This window comes from Gallinula chloropus, assembly GCF_964237585.1.
Source record: "Gallinula chloropus genome assembly, chromosome: 30".
Classification (NCBI taxonomy): Eukaryota; Metazoa; Chordata; class Aves; order Gruiformes; family Rallidae; genus Gallinula; species Gallinula chloropus.
In genome coordinates, this window is record NC_140115.1 from 227,484 (window position 1) to 249,652 (window position 22,169).

A 22,169-nucleotide genomic window follows, 5' to 3' on the forward strand; every position below is an offset into this window, starting at 1 on the left:
AGTCCAAATCAGGAGTAATACCCAAAGTACCTTGAAGCACTAACAGGCCCCCTGGGAGCCATTACTGACAAAGCCTCCCCAGGGGCTCATTACAGCAGACAACTGGAGGCCATGAGGAAAAACACAGGCAAAGCACAGGCAGCTCTGATGCTGAGGACACCCTGGCTTGGTCTGATGAAGCAGAAATGCCAAGTGCTGACCCCAGCCCCTGGGCAGGGAGATCCTGACCCTTAACTCTGAGGCTTCTTGTCAGGGCCCTTATCCATAGCCAAGGGGGCAACGACCTCTTTTCTATCTGGCCCTTTCAGCCCTGCCTGCACCCTTGGCCATCTGCACCACAGCCCATCCCACACTGCCCCACACCTCTTCCTGTTTCTTTTCAGGCTGCAGCACCATATGCCCTTCCCCACCTTGATCTCACCTCAGGATGTCCCAGCCTGTACCTCTGTCTCTCTCACCTCACCACCTGTTCCCACAAACACAAAGCCATCCACACTTCCTCTGAGTGACTTCTTGCACCACAGCACTGCCCTCAGAATGACATTTCTGTATCTTCATGGCCACTCTGACCTTGAGTATTGCTGAATTTCGTCTCCTATCTTCTTTTCATATAGCACAAAGAGGCTTCCCTAAGTCTCCCCTTCCCAAGACTAAAGAAGCTTTGTCTCTCAGCCTCTCCATATAAGACCTCTAATTGTCTGCATGGCCACACTCCTCCCAGTGCAGCCCAATGTGCTCATGGCCAGATTCCTGTTCAGCACCTCTGACTGCTTCGGCATCCCCTGGAGTGCCCTAATTCTTCTTCTTGTGTCTGGTTCTCCACTCATCATGTCTGAGCTGCCTTGATGTGTGTTTGTTGTGCTGGAACCTTTGGTCTTTTTTGCAGCAGCCTAGAGCTGAGCACCACACAGACATTTTCTCTCTACAAGGGGGTGCAGAAAGATTGGCGGTGGGGAAAGAAGGGCAAAAGGAAACCAAAAATACCTTGATCCTTGACCTTTGCGAAACAACTAAACCATCCCTGTGTTACCAGCACTGCTCTCACCCAAACTCCCAAACACAGCATTCCAGTCTCTTTAGAAAGAAAATCTATCCTGGATTTAACAAGGCCACTTTTGTAGACAACAAGTGCAACACAACATTGGGCTCACTCCTGCGGTCATACAGTACGGATGATCCTGTTGGTCAGTTGTGGTCAGCTGGGCCTCTTCTGTCCCCTTAAAGGTACTTGTGCACTCCCAGCTGACTCATTTCCAGAGCAGAATTATAAAAAAACCTCTTGATGCTGTGCAAACACTGCTCAGCAAGGAACAAAAACATTTATTTAGACTTGTTTGCTTACAAATCCCAACCACAGAACTATAGGGGACATTGACATTAAAATTAATTCCACCCCAGTTATTCCATAAGGTCAGCAGGAGAAGATCTCTTCTGATTGGAAATCTTTTTGATGTTCCTGTTCATGAACTCCCAGAGCTTCTCAAGGTCTGTTTGATGTGAAGCTCCATTTTCTTAAAAGTTCACATCTCCTTGCAGATGGGTCTTCAAAGTTGTGGTTGTTCAAAGTTGACAGGAAGTACTTTTAGGACTGTTCCATTGTACATGAAAGCACTGAGCCCCACGTTTACTGGGGCTGCCTTTAGTCTACCTGGGGAGGTTTCAGTCCAGGAATATCTTTCAACCCTCACTCATTTAGTTTGTGAGCTATTGCTGTACCTTAAGCATGTTCAAAGTGTGAGAGATGAGCCTTTGTTCAGTAAACCACATGTACCTTGAAACAGGTTGTAACGTTCTGATTTTGTAAGAATGATTGTGTAACGTATATTGTTAGTTGCTAACGAAGCATAGAACTGAGTTATAGGTAACTTAGAAGTGGAAACCATAGAAATTAAGTAGCCAATGAATGAGCTTGCTGTTAAAGATGACCAAATATGGGAGAGGGGTCAACTAAGGGACAAGTGAGGAAGAGGAGCAACTTCATCCCATCGACCACTAGGAGGTAGATGACGACCCCCTAACAACAACTGGTGCATGTGCAGAAGAAGCCTCAGTGAAACAATCGGGACCCGGAACTAAAGGACTATAAAAACCTGAATTCGGAGAGGGACGGTGCGTGCCGTTGGTAGAGCTGAGACTCTCCGGCCGCCCAGCGCTGTTTGCTTAATTGCCGCCTGCTAAATTAATAAAATTGTTTGTAACTGAATTAACTGTTTTCCGACTGGTGACTGGGAAACCCACGATAACAATTTGGTGCCGTGACTCGGATGGAGAACAACCGGACGTGAGCCTCTGAGCAGGGAGGCGCCCCGCTGTATCAGCGGCCCTGCCAGAGGATCCGCTCGGCTCTCCGCCGACGAACCGAAATTCTCGGCAATAAGCAAAGAAAAGCCGGCAAAGCCCCTTAATCTTTGTGCACGAAGCCCCGGACGAAGACGTGGGACGCGTGAGTATAGGCCAGTTTACCGTTCGGTTGGGGCCAGGATTCCCGGGGTGGGAGAGGTACGAACCCCGAGAGGTGGGTAAGAGTACAGACCCCGGATGATGGGACAGAGGAATAGCAGGCCCACTGTCACCATGGGTGGGGGAGATCCTGTGAATCTTTCCCCAGTACCCCCGAGTAGTCCATTGGGACTGATGATTAAGTACTGGGATGCTCACCCTTCTAGGCGGGGTTAGAGTAAAGTAAAGATGATACATTAATGCATGGAAGTCTGGGCAGGACAACCCATAAGGGGTGAATCTGTTCGCTGGCCCAGGTTTGGTTCCTTTGAGGATTGGGTATGTCAAGCTCTAAATTTGTGTGTAAATGAAAAGGAACCCTTTAGTTTAGAAGAAAGTGAATATGCAGCCCTTTGGATAATTTCTGAAACAAGGGCAAATTTATACCCTTTAAGTTAAAGAGAACCCCTTACGAGAAGTGGCAATGGGGGGATGAGAAAATGTTTAAAGAAGACTAGGGGTGTCAAGAACTTTATTTGCTGGGGATAAGGAGTAAGACAGAGCCCCTGGTAAAACTGAAAGTATGTCCCCAGCAGTAAGAAATTGAGTTCCTCGTGGACTCAGGGACAGAAAGATCCACCATCCAAAGTTTACCCCCAGGGATGTAAAATTTCCTCGGAGACAGTACAGGTAATTGGCGCAAAAGGGGAACCCTTTGCGGTACCCGTGGTCAAGGAAATATTATTTGAAAGCAACTCCAAAATTGGCTTAGAGTCATTGTTGCTGGTGCCTGAAGCCGACTATAATTTATTGAGACGAGACCTAATGGTTAAACTAGGAATTTCTTTGGAAATAAATAAAAAAATAATTATGAGTTAAATTATGTTCCCTTAAAATTGAAGATGAAAAGCAAATTAACCCTGAGGTATGGTATACCCCAGAGACCACAGAAAGATTAAATATTAAACCTTTTGTGATTGTGATTAAGGACCCTGAGGTCCCGGTACAAATTAAACAATGCCCACTACCTGAGGAGGGTAGGAAGGGATTGAAACCAGAAATTAAAAGACTAACAACTTTTACGGGAATATGAGCCGGGCCAAGGAGTAACCCTCGTCCAGTATGTGGACGACTTGTTGTTGGTCGGAGAACATGAGGAAACAATTAGACGGGAGAGTATTAAACTTTTAAACTTTTTAGGTTTACAGGGTTTAAAGGTGTTTAAACAAAAACTACAGTCTGTAGAAGAAGTAGTGAAGTACCTAGGACACAGACTCAGTAAAGGAACTAAGAAATTGGATCGGGAAAGGGTTAATGGAATACTCTCTATGCCTCTGCCCAGAAATAAAGACAAGTGTAACAATTATTGGGACTTTTTGGGCATTGTAGATAATGGGTTGACAATTTTAGTGGAAAAGCAAAATTTTTATATGCTAAATTAGCTCACGATGGGTTGCTAAAGTGGACTCCAAAGGATGGAGAAAAATTGGAAACACTTAAGAGGGAATTGACAAATGCCCCCATGCTCAGCTTACCCGACTTGCGGAGACCCTTTTTCTTATTTGTTAATACAGAGGGAGGTGTCGCATACGGGGTATTGGCTCAGGAGTGGGCAGGAAGCAAAAACCTATAGCCTATCAAACTATTAGACCCGATTAGTAGGGGATGGCCCACTTGTCTGCAAATAATAGCAGCCACGGCACTATTGGTGGAGGAAGCTCTCAAAATTACCTTTGGAGGAGAGTTGAAAGTAATCTCCCCACATAACATCAGGGGAGTATTACAACAAAAAAGTGGACAAATGGATATTAATTGCTTCTCCAAAGTTGTCTCTAGAAACTACCTCTCTGCAGAATCCGGCCCAATTTTTACATCTGGAACCTTATTCACAGACTCAAAATATGCTTTTGGAATAGCTTATACATTTAGAATATTTGGGAATAGAGAGGGTTAACAAATTTACAAGGAAAAGACTAATCCATCAAGAGCTTACAAGCCATAAGGGGCCTTAAGAAAATCGCAGTGGTACGCTTGAGGGGACACCAGAAAGGGTTAACCCCGCAAATAAGAGCAAATAATTTAGCTGACCAAGAAGCTAAAAGAGCTGCTTTACTAATTCTGGAGACTAGGGACACAGATATATCAGATAAGAGGCAGAAAGAACTAAATCCACAGGTACCGAAATTCACACCACAGGAATGAGAAAAACTAATAAAGATGGGAATACAAAAGAATAGTTCAGGAACCTGAGAATTACCTGACAGCCAAGAGGTTTTTCCTAAAACAACGGCCCTCAAAATTTTACAAAGAATACACAGCGGTACACACTGGGGCACTCAAGCCTTAATTGACCAATTTGTAATTAAGTATATGTGCATTGGTTTATATGATCTGGCTAAGCAAATTTTAAGGGGATGTATAACGTGTCAAAGGGTCAATAGACAATATCTAAGAAAAATAAAGCAGCTGAATCCTGTAGTTTCACAAAATGTTTTTAACTAGTATTTTTAACAGTACTGCTGCCTACAACTGCTGCCTGGGAGTTTTCCTCCTCCCAGGCACTGTGCCCCTCCCCTGTGCTGGCATCTTGCTGGTGCCAGTGTATCTGCGGGGTGGACTTGGCCAGGGAGATCACAGAGTTACAGCTGCGTGGTGGTGTGCTGACTTAGCATGCAGCTCAGCTGCTTCCCCTGGCTGGTTCACCAAGCAAGCATGGAAGCTGCTTGCACTGGCTGGAGGGAAGCACAAGATGCACATGGAAAAAGCAGGAGGAAGAATCCTGGCCCATAGACCCTTTTCTAATACACAAATTGATTTTACCGATTCGACAACACGAACCACGGCCTGGGTGGAGGTTAAAATATTATTAGAAAAAAAAAAAATTAATTACTCCTCGATGTGGGATTGTTGAAACTATAGATTTGGAATTGAGTAGCAACACCACACACCATGGCACCCACAAAGTTCTGGCAGAGTTGAAAGAATGAATGGAGAAATTAAAAAACAATTAACAAAATTAAAATTGGAAACAGGGATGCCCTGGATTAGGTGTTTACCATTGGCTCTATTAAATATCTAAACACAGCTGAGAACTGATGTGGGTGTTTCTCCCTTTGAAATGTTATATGGGATGTCATATGACATGAGTAACCCGGGGAATCATCCGCGATTGGAGGATTCCCTAGTAGAGGCTTACAAAACACAACTAATGGCAAGAAGAAAGGAGTTAATAAGAAAAGGAATATTGGCACAACGCCCTTGGATATGGCGATACACAAGATAAAACCGGGTGACAAAGTCCTGCTAAAGACTTGGAAAGAAACTTCTTTAACACCTCAAAGGGAGGGACCTTTTCTTGTCTTACTTACAACAGATACAGCCATTAGGACTGCAGAGTGTGGATGGACACATGCCAGTCGAGTGAAGGGACCTATTTCAGATTCAACATTGCAAGAGCCATCCTGGAAGGTCACCAATTCTCCTGGAAGTCTCAGAATGACCCTAATGAGACCTTAAACACTGATGTTCTTATACAGATAAGTGATGAAGGAGAAACTTGTAACTCTTAAGTATGTAAAAACTTTACAGTTCAGTGTGGAGTCAAACGTTGTAATTGTTATCCTTTTGTGTGTTTTATTTGTAAAATCTGCCAAGGACGGTGGTGGTCTCATAGTTATGAAGGAACCCCTCCTAGGGGAATTTATGGGAATAATTACACACAACAATTGAAATTGACACAAGAAGTATTTGAGTATAAAACAGCTTAAGGGGAAATTTAAAAATGGTCACCACAGTGGTGGAATATATATAGGTTACCAGAATATTATTGTTTCCACCCAAACGAGCCTGTTCCTCTTTCAATAACTATTGTCCAGGTGTGTTGCCGGAGAGACCTAAGTGGACCTTATTGTGATAGATGAGCCTTTGTTCAGTAAACCACATGTACCTTGAAACAGGTTGTAACGTTCTGATTTTGTAAGAATGATTGTGTAACGTATATTGTTAGTTGCTAACGAAGCATAGAACTGAGTTATAGGTAACTTAGAAGTGGAAACCATAGAAATTAAGTGACTGGGAAACCCACAATCACACCCAGGAAGAGACAGAAGTGAAGGGCTGCAGCTCATGTGTTTCTGAAGGCCAGGAGGAGGAACTGGGTGGTGGAGCTGCTGTTGGACATCTGCTGCTGCTGGATGTTAGGATCCATCTATGGAGAACCGGGCAGGGGAAGCTGGGACAGGTGTCTGAGGGGAAAACTGCTGTTTCTCCCAGAACCTCCCCAAAACCAACACCCTGCACACAACAAGCAGCATCTCCACTGCCCCATCCCTCTGGTATCTTCTCCATGGAGCTCCTGGGTGTTGCCACAGGAGAGAACTCCCTTCTGGAACGCAGCCTGCAGCCCCCAAACATCCCCCTCCTCAGAAGAGCAGGTGTCTTGAGGAGCATGTTGTCTCATGGCAGCCCCCAGCCTAGGAGGGGACCAGGCTTTAACCACCCCAGCTGGGTCAGTCCTAAAGATAAACCAGGCTTTAAACACACCAGCTGGGCCAGGAACAAGTGTCCCTGAGCTGCCTCCTCTTCCCAGGAGAGCCTCCCAGGGAGCAGCTCGTGTCCCCCTGAGCTCAGGGGTGCTGAGCGGGCCCCACAGGTGCCGGTTTCACCTCCCTGGCCCTTCCCTTCCCTTCCCTTCCCTTCCCTTCCCTTCCCTTCCCTTCCCTTCCCTTCCCTTCCCTTCCCTTCCCTTCCCTTCCCTTCCCTTCCCTTCCCTTCCCTTCCCTTCCCTTCCCTTCCCTTCCCTTCCCTTCCCTTCCCTTCCCTTCCCTTCCCTTCCCTTCCCTTCCCTTCCCTTCCCTTCCCTTCCCTTCCCTTCCCTTCCTTTCCCTTCTCTTCCCTCAGAGGGGTTCCAGACCCCCACCACTGATGGGATGTGGGTGGTAGGGCATATTGGAGGGATGCAGACCCCCACCATTTATGGCACATGGGTGGTGGGACATCTCAGACGGTTCTAGCCCCCAACCACAGATGGGATGTGGGTGGTGGGACATCCTGGGGGCAGAGGAACAGGCACAGGTAGTGGAGAGCGATGGAGAAGCCGTGCTGGGGGTGGCTGAGGCTCTTGTGGGGGTGGCCCCCTCCCAGAGAACTGATGTCCTTTGTTGTCTGAGCCGCTGCCTCTTCCTTGGAGGCCCATGAGATCCTGGATGCCCAGGGAGACCCTGAGGGAGCCCAGAGGAGGAGGAAGGAGGAGAAGGAGGAGGAGGAGGTGATGCTCTGGGCTTGGGCAGCAGCAGGAGCTCCCAGCAAGAGGAGACACCTCTGCTTGGGAGCAGCTACTCTGCAGGCAGCCAGGAGAGAGGAGCAGGATGGGGAGGTGAAGGGTGGAAGGACGTGGAGAGGTGGAGGAACCCTAAAACCCTTCTGTGATGTCAATCCCCAGCTCCCAGGTCTTCTACAGCATCTCACAGTGGGTGGGAGGGGGGTCTGTAAGTACCACTCCCACGGCTGAGGAGGATGAGCCTCAGAGCTGGGATTGACCACCCCCCCCTTTCTCCTGTGGGTGGTCATGGGGGTGTGGAGCCTCCCCCTGTCCTTCTGAGCAGGGTCTCCACACCCTGGGGGAGATGTGAGCCAGGAGAGGGATGGGTTTGGGGGCTTCTTCATCCAGGGTCATCACTCAGGAGCTGGGGGAAGGAGCTGGGGGTGGAAGGAGCTCCCAGACCCTGGGGGCTGCAGGAGATGTTCCAGGACACATTTCCTGAGGACAGGGTGAGGTGGGGGTGAAGGAGCTTTGCTGAGCCTGTGCTGTCCCTGTCCAGCTCCTGAGGGTGGGTGGGTGGGGGTGTGGGGGGGTGATTTTTGGGTGGTGGGTGGTGGGTGAAATGGAGATAGGAGCTCTCCAGTTTGACCAGGTCACCGTGGCCAGTAGGAAAGGCAGTTGAAAGCCTCCTGATGTGCCCCCCAGCCCCACCTCCCCCTCTTGTGTCGCCTCCGCTGTGCCCACCAGCATGTTCCTGACCCATGGACAGACAGACAGACAGACAGACAGACAGACGCTCCTTTACGGACAGACAGGTGTCTGGAGGGACGGTGGCTTGGATGGTGTCTGTGGGTGCTGACTGAGGAAACATGGGGCACAAGGAAACACAGCCCAGGGTGAGAACCTGCTGGCCTGGGAGCGGAGCCCAGCAGCATCCTGGGAGGGAGAAGGTAGAGTGCTCTTCCTCCCAGTGAGCCCCCATCCCTCCCAACCCAGGGGTCTGCAGCATGGACCACCTCCCCTACATCCCCAACAGAGCCTTGGGACAGCTCCCCACAGGGCTGGGGAGGAACTTGTGGGTGCTTGGAGGGTGGGATGCCCAGCTGGGGAAGGGGGGACGGGGTCCTGAGGGCCTCTCCCTGGCCTCTCCCCACCAGCCCCTCCCTGGGTTTTCCTCCTTTGGCTGCTTCTCTCATCAGTATCTCCATGGAAACCAGAGGTAACAGGTTGCCTCACACCTCTGGGGCTGTAGGCAACAGGCAACGAGCTGTGTTTCTCTTCACCAGATGCCACCGTCAGGGCACTTGGTTGTCTCCTTGGGGTGGGGGGCCCTTTGGAGCTGTGAGCTGCACCCCAGGATGCAAACCTGCCCTGTAGCACCTCTGCTCTCCCTGGAAGCCCTGAGGAGGAGCTAAGAGGTGCCATAGCAAATCCTCCTGCCTCTCAGGACCCTGTTCTCCTGGAGAGCAGCAGAAATGCTGAGGGTTTGACAACTGACAACCCTCCCCAGGAAGATTTGAGGGGTGGCTGTGTTCCCTCTCTGACTGCCCTGTCCCCCTCTGGTGTTTCTCAGGAGTTAGGGGTGCTGGTGATGATGAGCCCCTCTGTAGAGTTAGGGGTGGGTTCATCTGAAAGAGCCCAACAACTGGGCTGGTCACTATCCCAAATATTCCTGCAAAGCAGGGGTGAGTCCTTGGGAGTAGATGTCAGAGGTGGGTCCAGAGAGGACCCTCCCTCAGGACCAACCAGACCTCCAGTGGCAGAGCTGAAGGTGACTATCCTACAAGAGAAACAGGGGGAAGGTGTAGCAGGGGCTGTCCATGGGACTTGCCTTTGGTTTTCCCTGGAGAAGTGTCCCTAACTTGTCACTGGTTTTATCTCTTTGCAAAGTGCCCCCATGTCCAGAGGGATGAGATGTCCAACAGCAGCTCCATCACCCACTTCCTCCTCCTGGCCTTCAGAAACATATGGGAGCTGCAGCTCCTGCACTTCTGGCTCTTCCTGGGCATCTACCTGGCTGCTCTCCTGGGCAATGGCCTCATCATCATCACCATAGCCTGTGACCACCACCTCCACACGCCCATGTACTTCTTCCTCCTCAACCTCTCCCTCCTTGACCTGGGTTCGATCTCCACCACGGTCCCCAAAGCCATGGCCAATTCCCTCTGGGACAGCAGGGCCATTTCCTATGCGGGATGTGCTGTTCAGCTTTTCTTCTTCTCTTTTCTGATGGCAGCAGAGTATTCTCTTCTCACTGTCGTGGCCTATGACCGCTACGTTGCCATCTGCCACCCCCTGCACTACGGGACCCTCCTGGGCAGCAGAGCTTGTGTCCACATGGCAGCAGCTGCCTGGGCTAGTGGGTTTCTCCATGCTGTGCTGCACACAGCCAATACATTTTCAGTGCCCCTCTGCAAGGGCAATGCCCTTGACCAGTTCTTCTGTGAAGTCCCCCAGATCCTCAAGCTCTCCTGCTCAGATGCCTACCTCAGGGAAGTTGGGCTCGTTGTTTTTAGTGGTTTTCTATTCATGGCTTGTTTCCTGTTCATCCTGGTGTCCTATGTGCAGATCTTCAGGGCTGTGCTGAGGATCCCCTCGCAGCAGGGACGGCACAAAGCCTTTTCCACCTGCCTCCCTCACCTGGCCGTGGTCTCCCTGTTCATCAGCACCGGCATGTTTGCCTACCTGAAGCCCCCCTCCATCTCCTCCCCATCCCTGGACCTGGTGGTGGCTGTTCTGTACTCGGTGGTGCCTCCTGCAGTGAACCCCCTCATCTACAGCATGAGGAACCAGGAGCTCAAGGACACACTCAAGAATCTCATGACCCATGTGTCACTCAACAGCAGCAACCTGACCGTGTCTCTTCACAAGTGACTCCTACCCCCTCTGAGGAACCTCCTGTGCTTTTGGCACAGTGTCCATGATAACCCTGTTTGTCCAGGACTCTCTGCAGCTGCTCCACCCCTCCCTCCAGCCACCCACGTCCATGTGTGTGGAGTGAGGGGGCAGCTGGCTCCTCATGTTGTATCTCTGCAATAAAAGGGTGTTTTCCAGTGCCGGTGTCTGCAGGTTGGGTTCCTCTTTCACGGAGGACGTAAGGAGCAGGATGAAAGTTGCTCCTATGAGGATGTGCTGGGTTGTTGGTTGGCTGAGGGGAGGACAGGGGCTACGGGCCTGGGGTATGGGCCGGGGATTTGGGATTGGGGTATAGGCCTGGGGTATGGGCCTGGGGGATGCCTTTAGAGTATGGGCCCTTAGGGTATGGGTCTGGGATATGGGCCTGGGGTCTGGGTCTGGGGTATGGGCCTGGGGTCTGGGGTACAGTCCTGGGGTAGGTGCCTGTGGATGCCCAATGCCCCCAGGGATGGTGGCCAATTCCCAGGGGCCTGCCTGGGGCTTTGTCCCCGTGGATTTCAGGCACCACAGCCCACGTGCTCTGCAGAGCAGCACCACCAGCCTGGGGCCCGGCGGGGAGGCCGGGGAGGAGGCCTGAGTGTCCAGCCGGGCCAGCACGGCCACTGTGCCCAGGGAAAAGGCTCTGTAGGGGCAGGGACATCCCAGGAGAAGACAACACACATGAGCAACTCTGGTCTTCTGGGTGGGACCTTCAGAGCCCATCTAGTCCCAGCCTGCAGTGAGCAGGGACATCTTCGCTAGAGCAGGTCACTCACAGCCCCATTGAGCCCAACCTTGGATGTCTCCAGGGATGGGGCCTCCACTACTTCTCTGGGCACCCTGAGCCAGAGATCTACCACCCTCAGAGTGAAGAACTTCTTCCCAACACCCAACCTCAGTCTCTCTTTTCTAGTTTAATCCCATCACCCTTCATCCCATCGCTCCATGTCCTCTGGAACAGTTCTTCCCCAGCTTCCTACAGGCACCTTTCAGGGACTGGATGGTGCTATAATATGGTCCCCCCAGAGCCTTCTCCTCTCCCTGCTGACTCAGCCCAGCTCAGGACTTAGTTCTGAGGGACAGGCCAGACCTACCTGGCCTCTCTGCTTGCCCAGGACCTGGAAGACCCTGGGGCAGGGGAGTCTTTCAAGTCACAGGTCTCCAGCCAGGCTCTGCTCCACTGATCCCCACCCTCTGAGTTCAGCTCTGGTGTCGCTGGGGGTGCAGGGCAGTGTCATAAATTGGGGAGTTTTCTTTCCTTTATGCTGTGTTGAGTCTCTTTTCCTCTCACACTGATTGTGGAATGATCTCTCCTTGTCCTTATCTCCACTCCTAAGCCTCTCAATATCTATTTTCTCTCCTGTCCAGCTGAAAAGGGGAGTGATGGACCAACTTTGGTGGGCATCTGGCCTCCAGCCAGGGTCAAACCACCACAGGCTGATAAAGAATTAATAGAATAACAAAGGGAATTGTCAAAGAACACAAAGAACAACACAATAGGACATGTTGGGGAGTGGACTCCCTGTATAAATTTAAAAAATAAATAATTAATGGGGAAAAAAAATCTATATGCTGCAATTTGATAGTGACTCAGTGACATGAGATGTGTTTGAAAAATCCCCCCAACACAGCTAACTGGGTATGATTATGGAATATTGGAGAAAGAACCATCCCAGGGGACCGCTGGCAAATTGCTTTCTCTGAGCTCCCAAGAAAAGAGGGGTGTAAGTACAGATTGGGAGTTATCAATACCTTTTCTGGGTGTCCAGAGACATTTCCTTGCAAAACAAAGCCAGATGAGGAATTAAAGTATAATAATAATGATAATACCTCAGTCTGGCGTACTTCTGGTCATGTAATCAGAGGTACTCATTTTGTGCCCAAGCAGTGAAGCAGGGAAGCAAGCTAATGAGAATTGATTGGCAATTACATAGGCCCTGTAAGCCACAAGCCAGTGGGCAGGGGAAAGATTAACAGTTGGGGTGTGTTGCTTTTGCAAACTGAAATGGGTTGTGGTATTTTTTTTCCCTGCTGACTTGGGAAGTGGAGGATTCAGGCTGCCTCTTCTGAAATCCTTTGTTGGGGACTCAGGAATAGGAAGATAAAGGACAATTGTTGATCTGAGGATGCAACAGACAGCACATAAGATAAGGGGGGGACGACACTGCTGATGATTATAATTGGCATTATTGTGATGAGTTTTGCTGTTGGTTGTGTTAATTATGGTAACATCTCTCTCTCAGACAAGGACTCAATCAGAAACTGAGGAATACAGAGCTCTGCTATAGTATGTAAGTGAAACTTAGGTCAGTGAAAACGTGGAAGTCGTTGAATTGTGACTCAGGTCATGGGGTGGAATGTAGGGAATTGCAGGTGACACTAAACTATGAGGAAGTGTTGATCTGCCTGAGGGTAGGGAGGCTCTTCAGAGGGATCTGAACAGACTGGACCGATGGGCTGAGACGAACGGGATAAAGTTTAACAAGGCCAAGTGTAGAGTGCTGCACATGGGACATAACAACCCCCTGCAGCGCTACAGGCTGGGGGGAGACTGGCTGGAGACCTGTCAGGCAGAGAAGGACCTGGGGGTGTTGGTTGACAGCAGGCTGAATATGAGCCAGCAGTGTGCCTGGGCAGCCAAAAAGGCCACTGGCATCCTGGCTTGTATCAAAAACAGTGTGGCCAGTAGGTCTAGGGAGGTAATTGTGCCCCTGTACTGGGCATTGGTGAGGCCACACCTTGATTACTGTGAGCAGTTCTGGGCTCCCCACCATGAAAAGGTCATTCAGGTCCTTGAGCAAGTGCAGAGAAGGGCAACCAGGCTGGGGAAGGGGCTGGAGGGCAAATCATATGAGGAGTGGCTGAGGGAGCTGGGGGGGTTCAGCCTGGAGAAGAGGGGGCTGAGGGGAGACCTTATCACGACCTACAAATACCTGAAGGGAGGTTGTAGAGAGGCGGGTGATGGTCTCTTCAGCCAGGTGACAGAAGATAGAACAATTGGAAGTGGCATGAAGCTGGGCCAGGGCAGGTTTAGATTGGATATTAGAAAAAAATTTGTTACTGAAAGAGTTGTCAGGGTCTGGAACAGGCTGCTCAGGGAGGGGGGTGAGTCACCATCCCCGGATGTGTTCAAAAAAAGGTTGATGAGGTACATAGGGATCTGGTTTAGCTCAGGATGGGAATGGTTGGACTCGATGATCTTCAAAGGTCTCTTCCAACCTTGTGATTCTTGTGATTCTTAAGAGACAATTAATATAACTTTAATATAAGAATTTTCATCTTTTTAAGAATAGATTTGTTTTGGATTTTAGCAGATGTGGTTTTGCCCCAGCTGAGAGTCGAGCACCACACAGTCGCTTGTTCTTTCAAAGGGAGTGTGTGGGGAGAAGCAGTTTTGCCGGGGGGGAGGGAAGGGAAAGGGAAAAAAACCAAACCCAAGGAAACAAAACCCCATGGGTTGGGGTAAGTATAGTTTACTAGAATAGCAGAAAGAGAGATGTAACAATGATAACAGGACTTTGTAGCTATATATATATGAAACTGATGATACACAATGCAGTTTGTCACCAAACCACACAACCCAGGCTGTGCAGCCCAGAGCTGTCCAAAAAATGGGACCATCCGCAAAACTGCACGTCCTGGATCTGCCTCCTCCTACTCCCACCAGCCCCCCTTTTATGCTGAGCATGATGTAATTGGCATGGAATACCCACTTTGGCCAGTTTGAGTCACCTGTCCTGGCTGTGTCCTCTTCCTTCTCCTTAGTAGGGAAACAGGAACAACTGAAGTCCTTGATTGCTTGGCAAGAATTAGAAACATCAGAGTGTTATCAGCACTGCTCTCATCCCAACTCCCAAACATGGCATTCCACCTGCTATTAGAAAAGAAATTAACTCTACACCAGCTGTAAAGAGGACACTGACAAAATTTCCCTGTCAAAGGGGCTGACTGGGGAGGGGTGGTCATAGAATGGTGCAGCACTCTGTTATTGTTGGGTTTGTAAGGTACTCTGTACTGTCACTGGGTGTGAGTGCAATTGGGGCTGATATTGTTCCCCTTTTATGGTGCTTTTGTCAGTAAACTGTCCTTATCCCAGCCCAGAGAGGCTCCGTCTGTTTCTCCTCCTGGAGTGAGTGAGCAGCATGTGGTGCTCAGCCATTGTTCGGGGCTGAACCTCTACAGTTTCCAAGCCACAAGCAGTGAGCTTCTCTAGGAGAAGGTGGTGGGAAACTCTGTCCAAGGCCTTGCTAAAGTCAAGGTAGCCCTTCCCTTGTCCAAGAAGCAAGTCACCCTGTCATAGAGGGAGATCCAATTGGTCAAACAGGTCCTGTCATTATGAACCCAAGCTGACTGGGCCTAATCACCTGGGGGTTCTTCATGAACTGGTTAATGCTGCTCAGGATGATCTGCTCCATCAGCTTCTCTGGGACTGAAGTGAAACTATCAGGCCTGTAATTTCCCTGACCATCCTTCTGTCCCTTCTTATATAGGGGTTACACTGACTGATCTAGTCAGCCAGGACTGATGGAAAGTGGCTTGGTGAACCCCCCTTGCCAGCTCTTTCAGCACCCTTGGGTGCATCCCATTCAGCCCCACAGATGTGTGCACATCTCTGTGATGCAGCAGGACTACCTCCTCCTGGATTGGTGCGGGGTCATTCTGCTCCCTGTCCCTGTCTCCTTGCTCAGGGAATTGGATTCTCTCTGTACAACTGCTCCTACTACTAAAGACAGTGGCAAAGATATCATTAGCACCTCAGCCTTTTCCTTATCTTTCAACAATGTTTCCTCCTGAATCTGATAGAGGATGGAGGCTCTCCCTGCTCTTTCTTTTATTTAAATGGAGGAGAGATGAATTTCTAGCTGGGCTTTGGACCACCAATGAGGAGAAACTCTCATCCTGTTGTTTTTCCCTCAGCATTACACACCCCACGTTGTGCTGCCCCAGGAAGAGCCTGAGCAATGCCTGAGGGGCAGGACCTGTCTTCCCTGGACTGGAGGTCAGGGCTTGGCCTTTCTCCTTCATCAAACCAACCCAGGGCTTGCTCTGGACTGGAGGTCAAGGCTTGGCCTTTCTCCTTCATCAAACCAACCCAGGGCTTGCTCAGCATCTCAGCTGCTTGTACATTGCCTTGGCCTACCAACAAACATGGCCTCCAATTACCTGTGCTAACGAGTCCCTGGGGAGGCTCATCCAGCAATGGCTCTCAGAGGGACTCATTAATACTTCAGGGTACTTTGGCTTCTACTTTTGACATGGAGTTTTTTGTGTTATTTCCTCTCAGTACCTGAGCTTTAAGGACTCAGCACCAAATGCACCCCAGGGCTCATTAAAAATACAAAGCAAGCCCTAACGAGCTGTGTCTCTTCATGCAATGATCTTCAGGTTTTTAAGAGATGTACAGATCATTGAAGCTGTTCCAAAGGGAGCTCAGAGTAAAATTCATTTTTTTAAGGGTGTAGGCTATTATTTTCACTGTAGAGGAGAGGTGACAACCTCTGACTGAGATTGATCCAGAGTGTCTCCTAAGGAGATCTGGACTGCTCTGAAAAAGGGTCCCTTGAGGTCTGGTGCGGTGGGGACAACCTTGCTGCACATCTCCACAAGCCCACCATGACTCTCATCAGCCAACTGGGACTTGCATCCCTTGTCCTTACATCAGGTCTCTCTGCTGCACTCCACAGTGGGGCATTACAGCCCCTCTGTATCAGCTCCCCCTGCTTTCCTTAGAGAACTGGCTGCACACAGGCAGCACAGAGGGAGTTATTTTCCCACCAGCAGAAGAAACCTGACAAGATTCACCATTAAATTCAACACTCCTCACTCTATGCCAAGTGCAATCTGCCACCAGAGAGGTTCACCTGTCACAAAGCTTAACCATGTGAGAGATGTTCTGGTGAGGAAGGAGACTGTGAAATCACCGCAACTCAAGAGCTGGCTAAAGACAGAATGAGTCAGACAACTGCCAGAAAGGCAAGGGTTTAACTCCCTGAAACTCAGAGCAGCAGCTGGATGGTTGAGAGGAGTCTGAAAGGTCCGAGGGGAAGGGAAATCTAGAGAGCAACCAGAAGTGCTGGTGTGCAGATCCACTGCTAAGTGGTGATTTCAGACATGGTCATAGAATCTCTTTCAATTGCTTGGAGATGTGTAGGTAGTTAGGGTCTGGCGTTTGGAAGATGTTGTCCTGTACGGAAATCTAAGACCCTTTAGGACACTGCTAGAACCCTTCTAGGACCTTCTCAGGAATTTCTTAGGTAGCCAATAGTGTTAAGCCTATGATGTAAGCAGGAGGAAGTGATGTCATGAATGTAAGCTCTATAAGGCTGTTGCAATGACCATTAAATGCCATTTTGCTGTCCACCACATTGGTGTCTGTATGCTGATGGCCCGAGTGGCCAGAGTGTGGCTGCCGTGCCGTTACTGAACCAGGTCGCCACGCCGTGAACGGCGACAATTGGTGCTGAAACCCAGGAACCACCTGGAATTCGGGGAACTCGCCTGGACTTCGGGGAACGGCGGCCGGTGCGGCTGGACCAGCCCGGTGGAGGGGACGCCCTCGGACCCGTGAGGAGGATGGAAGCCCTTACGAAGGTCATATTACAATTACATAAGCAATGGGGTATCGATTGTAAAGCTAAAGATTTTACCCTCATTATTACGAGGTTTTTACAAACTGGGGTTATTGAGCAGCCGGTGGATATTCTCCACCCTGCAGTGTGGGATAAATGTACCAAGGCCCTGGCCGAGGAGGCTATGTCTTCTGGCAAAGGGAAATACCTTTTATCGTGGGGAAAAGTTGTACAGGCTTTGCAAAAAGCCTTTCAGGAACAGGATACCTGGAAAGCTGCAAGGAAATGTTTGCTGGCTACCCCGAAATTGGGAGTCGGGGCTGCCACACAAACTTTGCAGCTCCCAGATTGTAATGGGACTACAGACCTTAAAGGTTCATCTGAGGGTGACATACCTCTTCAACCCCTGAACCTCGATCCGCTTTTTGAGAAACAAGAGCAGGAAAGATCTTTGCGGGATGGGCTAGCTGAGGGAGCCGGAGGTGCTGCCGAGATTTTAGAATCTCAGGAAATATGGTCGCCGCCACGTGTGCCCAAAGATGGCGCCAGCAGCAAAGAAGGGCGGAGCGAAGGCACCTCTTGCAAGAACAGGCAGGAAATACCGCGGCTAGCTAGCTCACGTGAACAGGAAAGGGAAAACAACTTAAGTGACAGGCGGAGAATCAATCGGGACCCGCCTAGATGGCGGGGCGGGTCGAGGGGGAGGAAACAAGAACGGACCAATCACAGACGTTATGGGCGTGGCCGGAGCCCAACAAAAAGGAGTAAGAACCCGGAAGTGGCTTGGCAGTCGAGTTCCGGCTCTGAGTCAGACACGAGTCAGGGTGAGCAGCTCACAACCGATTCCAGCTCGGAGGAGGAGGAATCGGGAATCAATCAAATTAAAAACCTGACTTTCTCCACAAAAAGTAAAAAGGAGCCACGAGAGGTAACACTTGGTCTCACGGATTGGAAGGAAATTCAGAATACATGCGGCGACTGGGTCCCACCATCCGTGCTGGCATTCCCAGTCCAGGTGATGAGCGGAGGACAGAGAGCTTACTCGCCAGTAAACCCTAAGACTGTGCAAAGTATTCTTAAAGCGATTGCTGAAGAGGGACTCAATTCGGCCATGGTCCTTACCCTCATAGATAGTCTGTTTGGGGGAGACGACCTGCTCCCTTTTGACATAATGCAAATTTGTAGAATGATTTTTGGCGGGCAGGGGTGATTGTTTTTAAACAAGAATGGAGGGATAACTGTACAAGGATACTGGCACAAGCAACTGGTAGTAATCACCCTCTAGACGGCTCCAGCTTGCCACGATTAATGGGTTCAGATCCAAAAATGATTACCCCCCAAGCACAAGCTGAGAAACTGAGAGCTGGTGAGATTATGGCCACTACTCGTGCAGCAGGGATGCTATTCACACAGTCTCTAAAACACTTGCCAAACCATGGCCATGGGCTACAATAAAGCAAAGCGAAAGTGAAGGCTTCACACAATTTGTGGATCGCCTCCAGGCAGCAGTCGACTCATTGTCACTGCCTTCGGAAGCAAGAGGCCCGGTCGTGACAGAATGCTGACGTCAGCAGTGTAATTCGGCAACCAGAGAAATACTGCGCTCATTGCCAGCAGGGGCGAGCCTTGCAGACATGATTAAGCATGTTGCAAGGGAAGAACAGCTAGTTCCACTCCAGACAGCTGTTCGCACTGCAATAGCTGACACGGTGGTGTGTCTCAAATGCAGTCAGACTGGCCACGAAGCCGCGTGTTTCCCCCGATTTAGGAACTTATCAGCAGCAATTCCCCCGCATCAATGCCGGTCCAGGGGAATGTGTTGGGCCTGTGGGAAAAAGGGGCATCTTGCCAAGGAGTGTAGGTGTAAACCCCAGGGAAACGGGAGGGGTGCCCGGGCCGCACACAGCCTTCTCCCACCTGGAGTACGAGGCGGCCCAATTACGTCAACCCCAGATGGGGCGGGGCACCCTCAAACTCGCTGCCCCTCGAGATGGGACCAACTATACGGCCCAGCTGACACTTCAAGCAAACCTGACTTTGCCCCCGACAATTCAAGCAAATTTGACTTTCCCTCAGGGACAGCAAAAACCACCCCAGGGGGACGGGACTCCAGGGTGGCCCTAGCCGTGAGGTGTGATGACCCGCCAGTGGTGGGGGGGGTCTGCTCCCTTTACTATTCTTTAGATGACACTACCATCAGTGTCCCATTTTTTGATTGATACCGGAGCAGATATTACAGTCATCCCTGAAACAAATTGGCCCCCACACTGGAGACTGGAAGACGCCCCCATGATGGGTGGAGTTGGGGGAGTGTCCCGAGCCCGGAAGAGTGTCCAATTAATAGTGATCACACTCCATACTGAAGGAGGGCCAGAGAAACCCATCGCCCTCTTTCCATATGTCATACCAGGAGTCCCACCCTTATTGGGAAGGGACGCTTTGGCCCTGTTGAAGGCTAGGGTGACAAATTTACCGTGAGGGCCACTGCTGCATACCCGCTTCCACTAATTAAACTGACGTGGAAGTCATCCGACCAGGTGTGGGTTGAGCAGTGGCCCCTGTCAAAGCCTCAAATGGATGCTCTTCTTGAGCTACTTGACCGTGAATTACAGCGAGGTCATATAGAGCCTTCCACCAGTCCATGGAACACTCCAGTTTTTGTAATACCTAAATGAACCAGTCAAGGGTTTTGCCTCCTGCATGACCTATGTGAAGTAAACAAGAGAATTCAGCCTATGGGCCCTGTCCAAACGCTACTGCCCATGAACTCTATGATACCAAAATGGCAACCTTGTGCTGTTCTTGACATTAAAGACTGTTTTTTCTCTATACCTTTGCATGAGGAGGACAGGGAGTGGTTTGCTTTTTCGGTTGTATTCCCAAACAGCCAACGCCCCAACCTGTGCTTCCAGTGGAAGGTGCTGCCTCAGGGAATGATCAACTCACCTACCATCTGCCAAATTCCACTGGATCGAGTGCTGGCACCAGCACTGACCACGACTATTATTCAGTATATATATGAAATCTTGATCACTGCACCAACAGGGAGTCAAGTGGACCAGCTGGTAACAACGGTCTCTGAGACAGTGAAATCGAACGGGTTCGAAATCGCAAGCGCAAAAATCAAGAGAGGGTCATGTGTAAGTTTCTTGGGGGTGGGGATAACAAGTTCTTACGTAACCCCGCCTCTAATAAAAATCCGTTGGGACATCAAAACGCTCCATGATATGCAACAGTTGGTGGGATCTTTGCAATGGCTCCGCAATATTGTCCTGATTCCTCCAGAAATCATGAATCCCCTGTATGATCTCTTGAAGGGGAAAAACCCTTGGGAGCAGAAAAGTTTGACAACAGAGGCTATGAACTCTCTCAATTTTATTGAGCAACAGATATCATCAAGCACACTCACCAGATGGAACCCAGATGTACCACTTGACCTGTATGTACATTTCACAGAGGGAGGGGGTGTAGGAGCACTAGCCCAGGGCCCCCCTGAAAAAGCCCAACCGATACAGTGGGTAGTCCTGGGGAAGCCGTCGCGTGCATTGTCACCAGGAGTTGAGTGCCTTGGTAACCTTATCATGAAAGGCAGAAAACTTGCCCTAATACATCTGGGCATGAAACCAGCCAAGATATACCTACCCTTCCGCAAACAGGTCCCAGCACAGTCAGTGGCAATGTCAGAGTATCTGGCTATAGCCCTGGTCGGATTGGGCGGAGAAACCGGGTACACTGCAAAGCCCCCTTGGACTCAAATGCTGGCGATTGTTGACATTGACCTTGCACAAAAGGTCTTGGACCAACCCCAACAGGGATCAACGGTCTTTACAGATGCATCCTCAGCAACCTCAACAGCGGCTGCGGTATGGCAAGCAGAAGAAAAATGGCACTGCATTAAAATGACTGACTATGCACTTTCAGTGCAACAGCTAGAAGCAATGGCCATTGTGCTGGCGTGCGGACTGTTTCCAATGGAGCATCTCAACATAGTGACTGACTCAATGTTCGCGTCCAAGATTTGCTTAGCCATGTCGGGACCTGGTGTGTCAACATCTACAGTAGCCTTAATGCTGGAAGAAGCGCTTTCTTCCCGAAAGGGCACCATATCAGTCATCCACATCAACAGCCACAGCCCGGTAAAAGGGTTTTTCCAAACCGGCAATGACAAAGCAGACACAGCTGCAAAAGGGTTATGGACGCTAAGAGACGCTCCCCAGCTACACGAATCTCTCCATATCGGAGCAAAAGCACTAGCGAAGAGATGTGGGATCTCAGTCATGGACGCGAAACACATAGTAGCCACGTGCCCTTACTGCCAGAAATCACCGCTGTGGTGCAGTGGAGTCAATCCCAGAGGCCTTAAAGCCTCTGAAGTGTGGCAGACTGATTTTACGCTCTGCCAGTTGCTGAAACCTTGAGCGTGGCTAGCGGTAACTGTGGACACATACACTGGAGTAATTGTAGCCACACAACACTCTAAGGTCGACTCCAAAGCGACCATCCAGCATTGGCTAACAGCCATGGCATGGCTCGGCATTCCTAGTCAAATTAAGACAGACAATGGCTCAAACTTTGTCTCTAAATCAGTTCAGGCATTTGCTCACAAATGGGGTATCACCCTGACATACGGGATTCCCTATAACAGCACAGGTCAAGGCATAGTCGAGCGAGCAAATCAAACACTAAAATCTAAGTTAGAAGTGTTAGCAAAAGAAGAAGGATTTACAAATACCATTCCTCCAGGAGACCAAGCACGCCTGTTGGCAACTGCTCTATTAGCACTAAACCAATTCCCCAGGGGAGAGGAAGTGAATAGTCCCACTCAAAAACATTGGGCCACGCGAGCGTTAGAAGAAGGCCCACTGGTTGTAATTAGGAATGAACTAGGGGAATGGGAACAAGGGTGGAGGTTGGTCCTTACGGGACGAGGCTATGCTGCTGTGAAAAAAGATGGTAGAGTTAAATGGTGTCCACTTAAATCCATGAAGCCAGACCTCCGGAATAAA

At 49.9% G+C, this 22,169-nt stretch overlaps 1 protein-coding gene across 1 annotated transcript; it reads left to right on the forward strand.

The window, feature by feature from the left end:
• Positions 1 to 9,613: 9,613 nt before the first annotated feature.
• On the forward strand, positions 9,614 to 10,573 carry LOC311202394 (olfactory receptor 14A16-like; the record flags this gene model as incomplete). The annotated part of the gene is made up of 1 exon (XM_084276986.1): positions 9,614 to 10,573. One exon carries the CDS (start codon positions 9,614 to 9,616, stop codon positions 10,571 to 10,573), a length of 960 nt encoding a protein of 319 aa, XP_084133112.1.
• Positions 10,574 to 22,169: the final 11,596 nt, after the last annotated feature.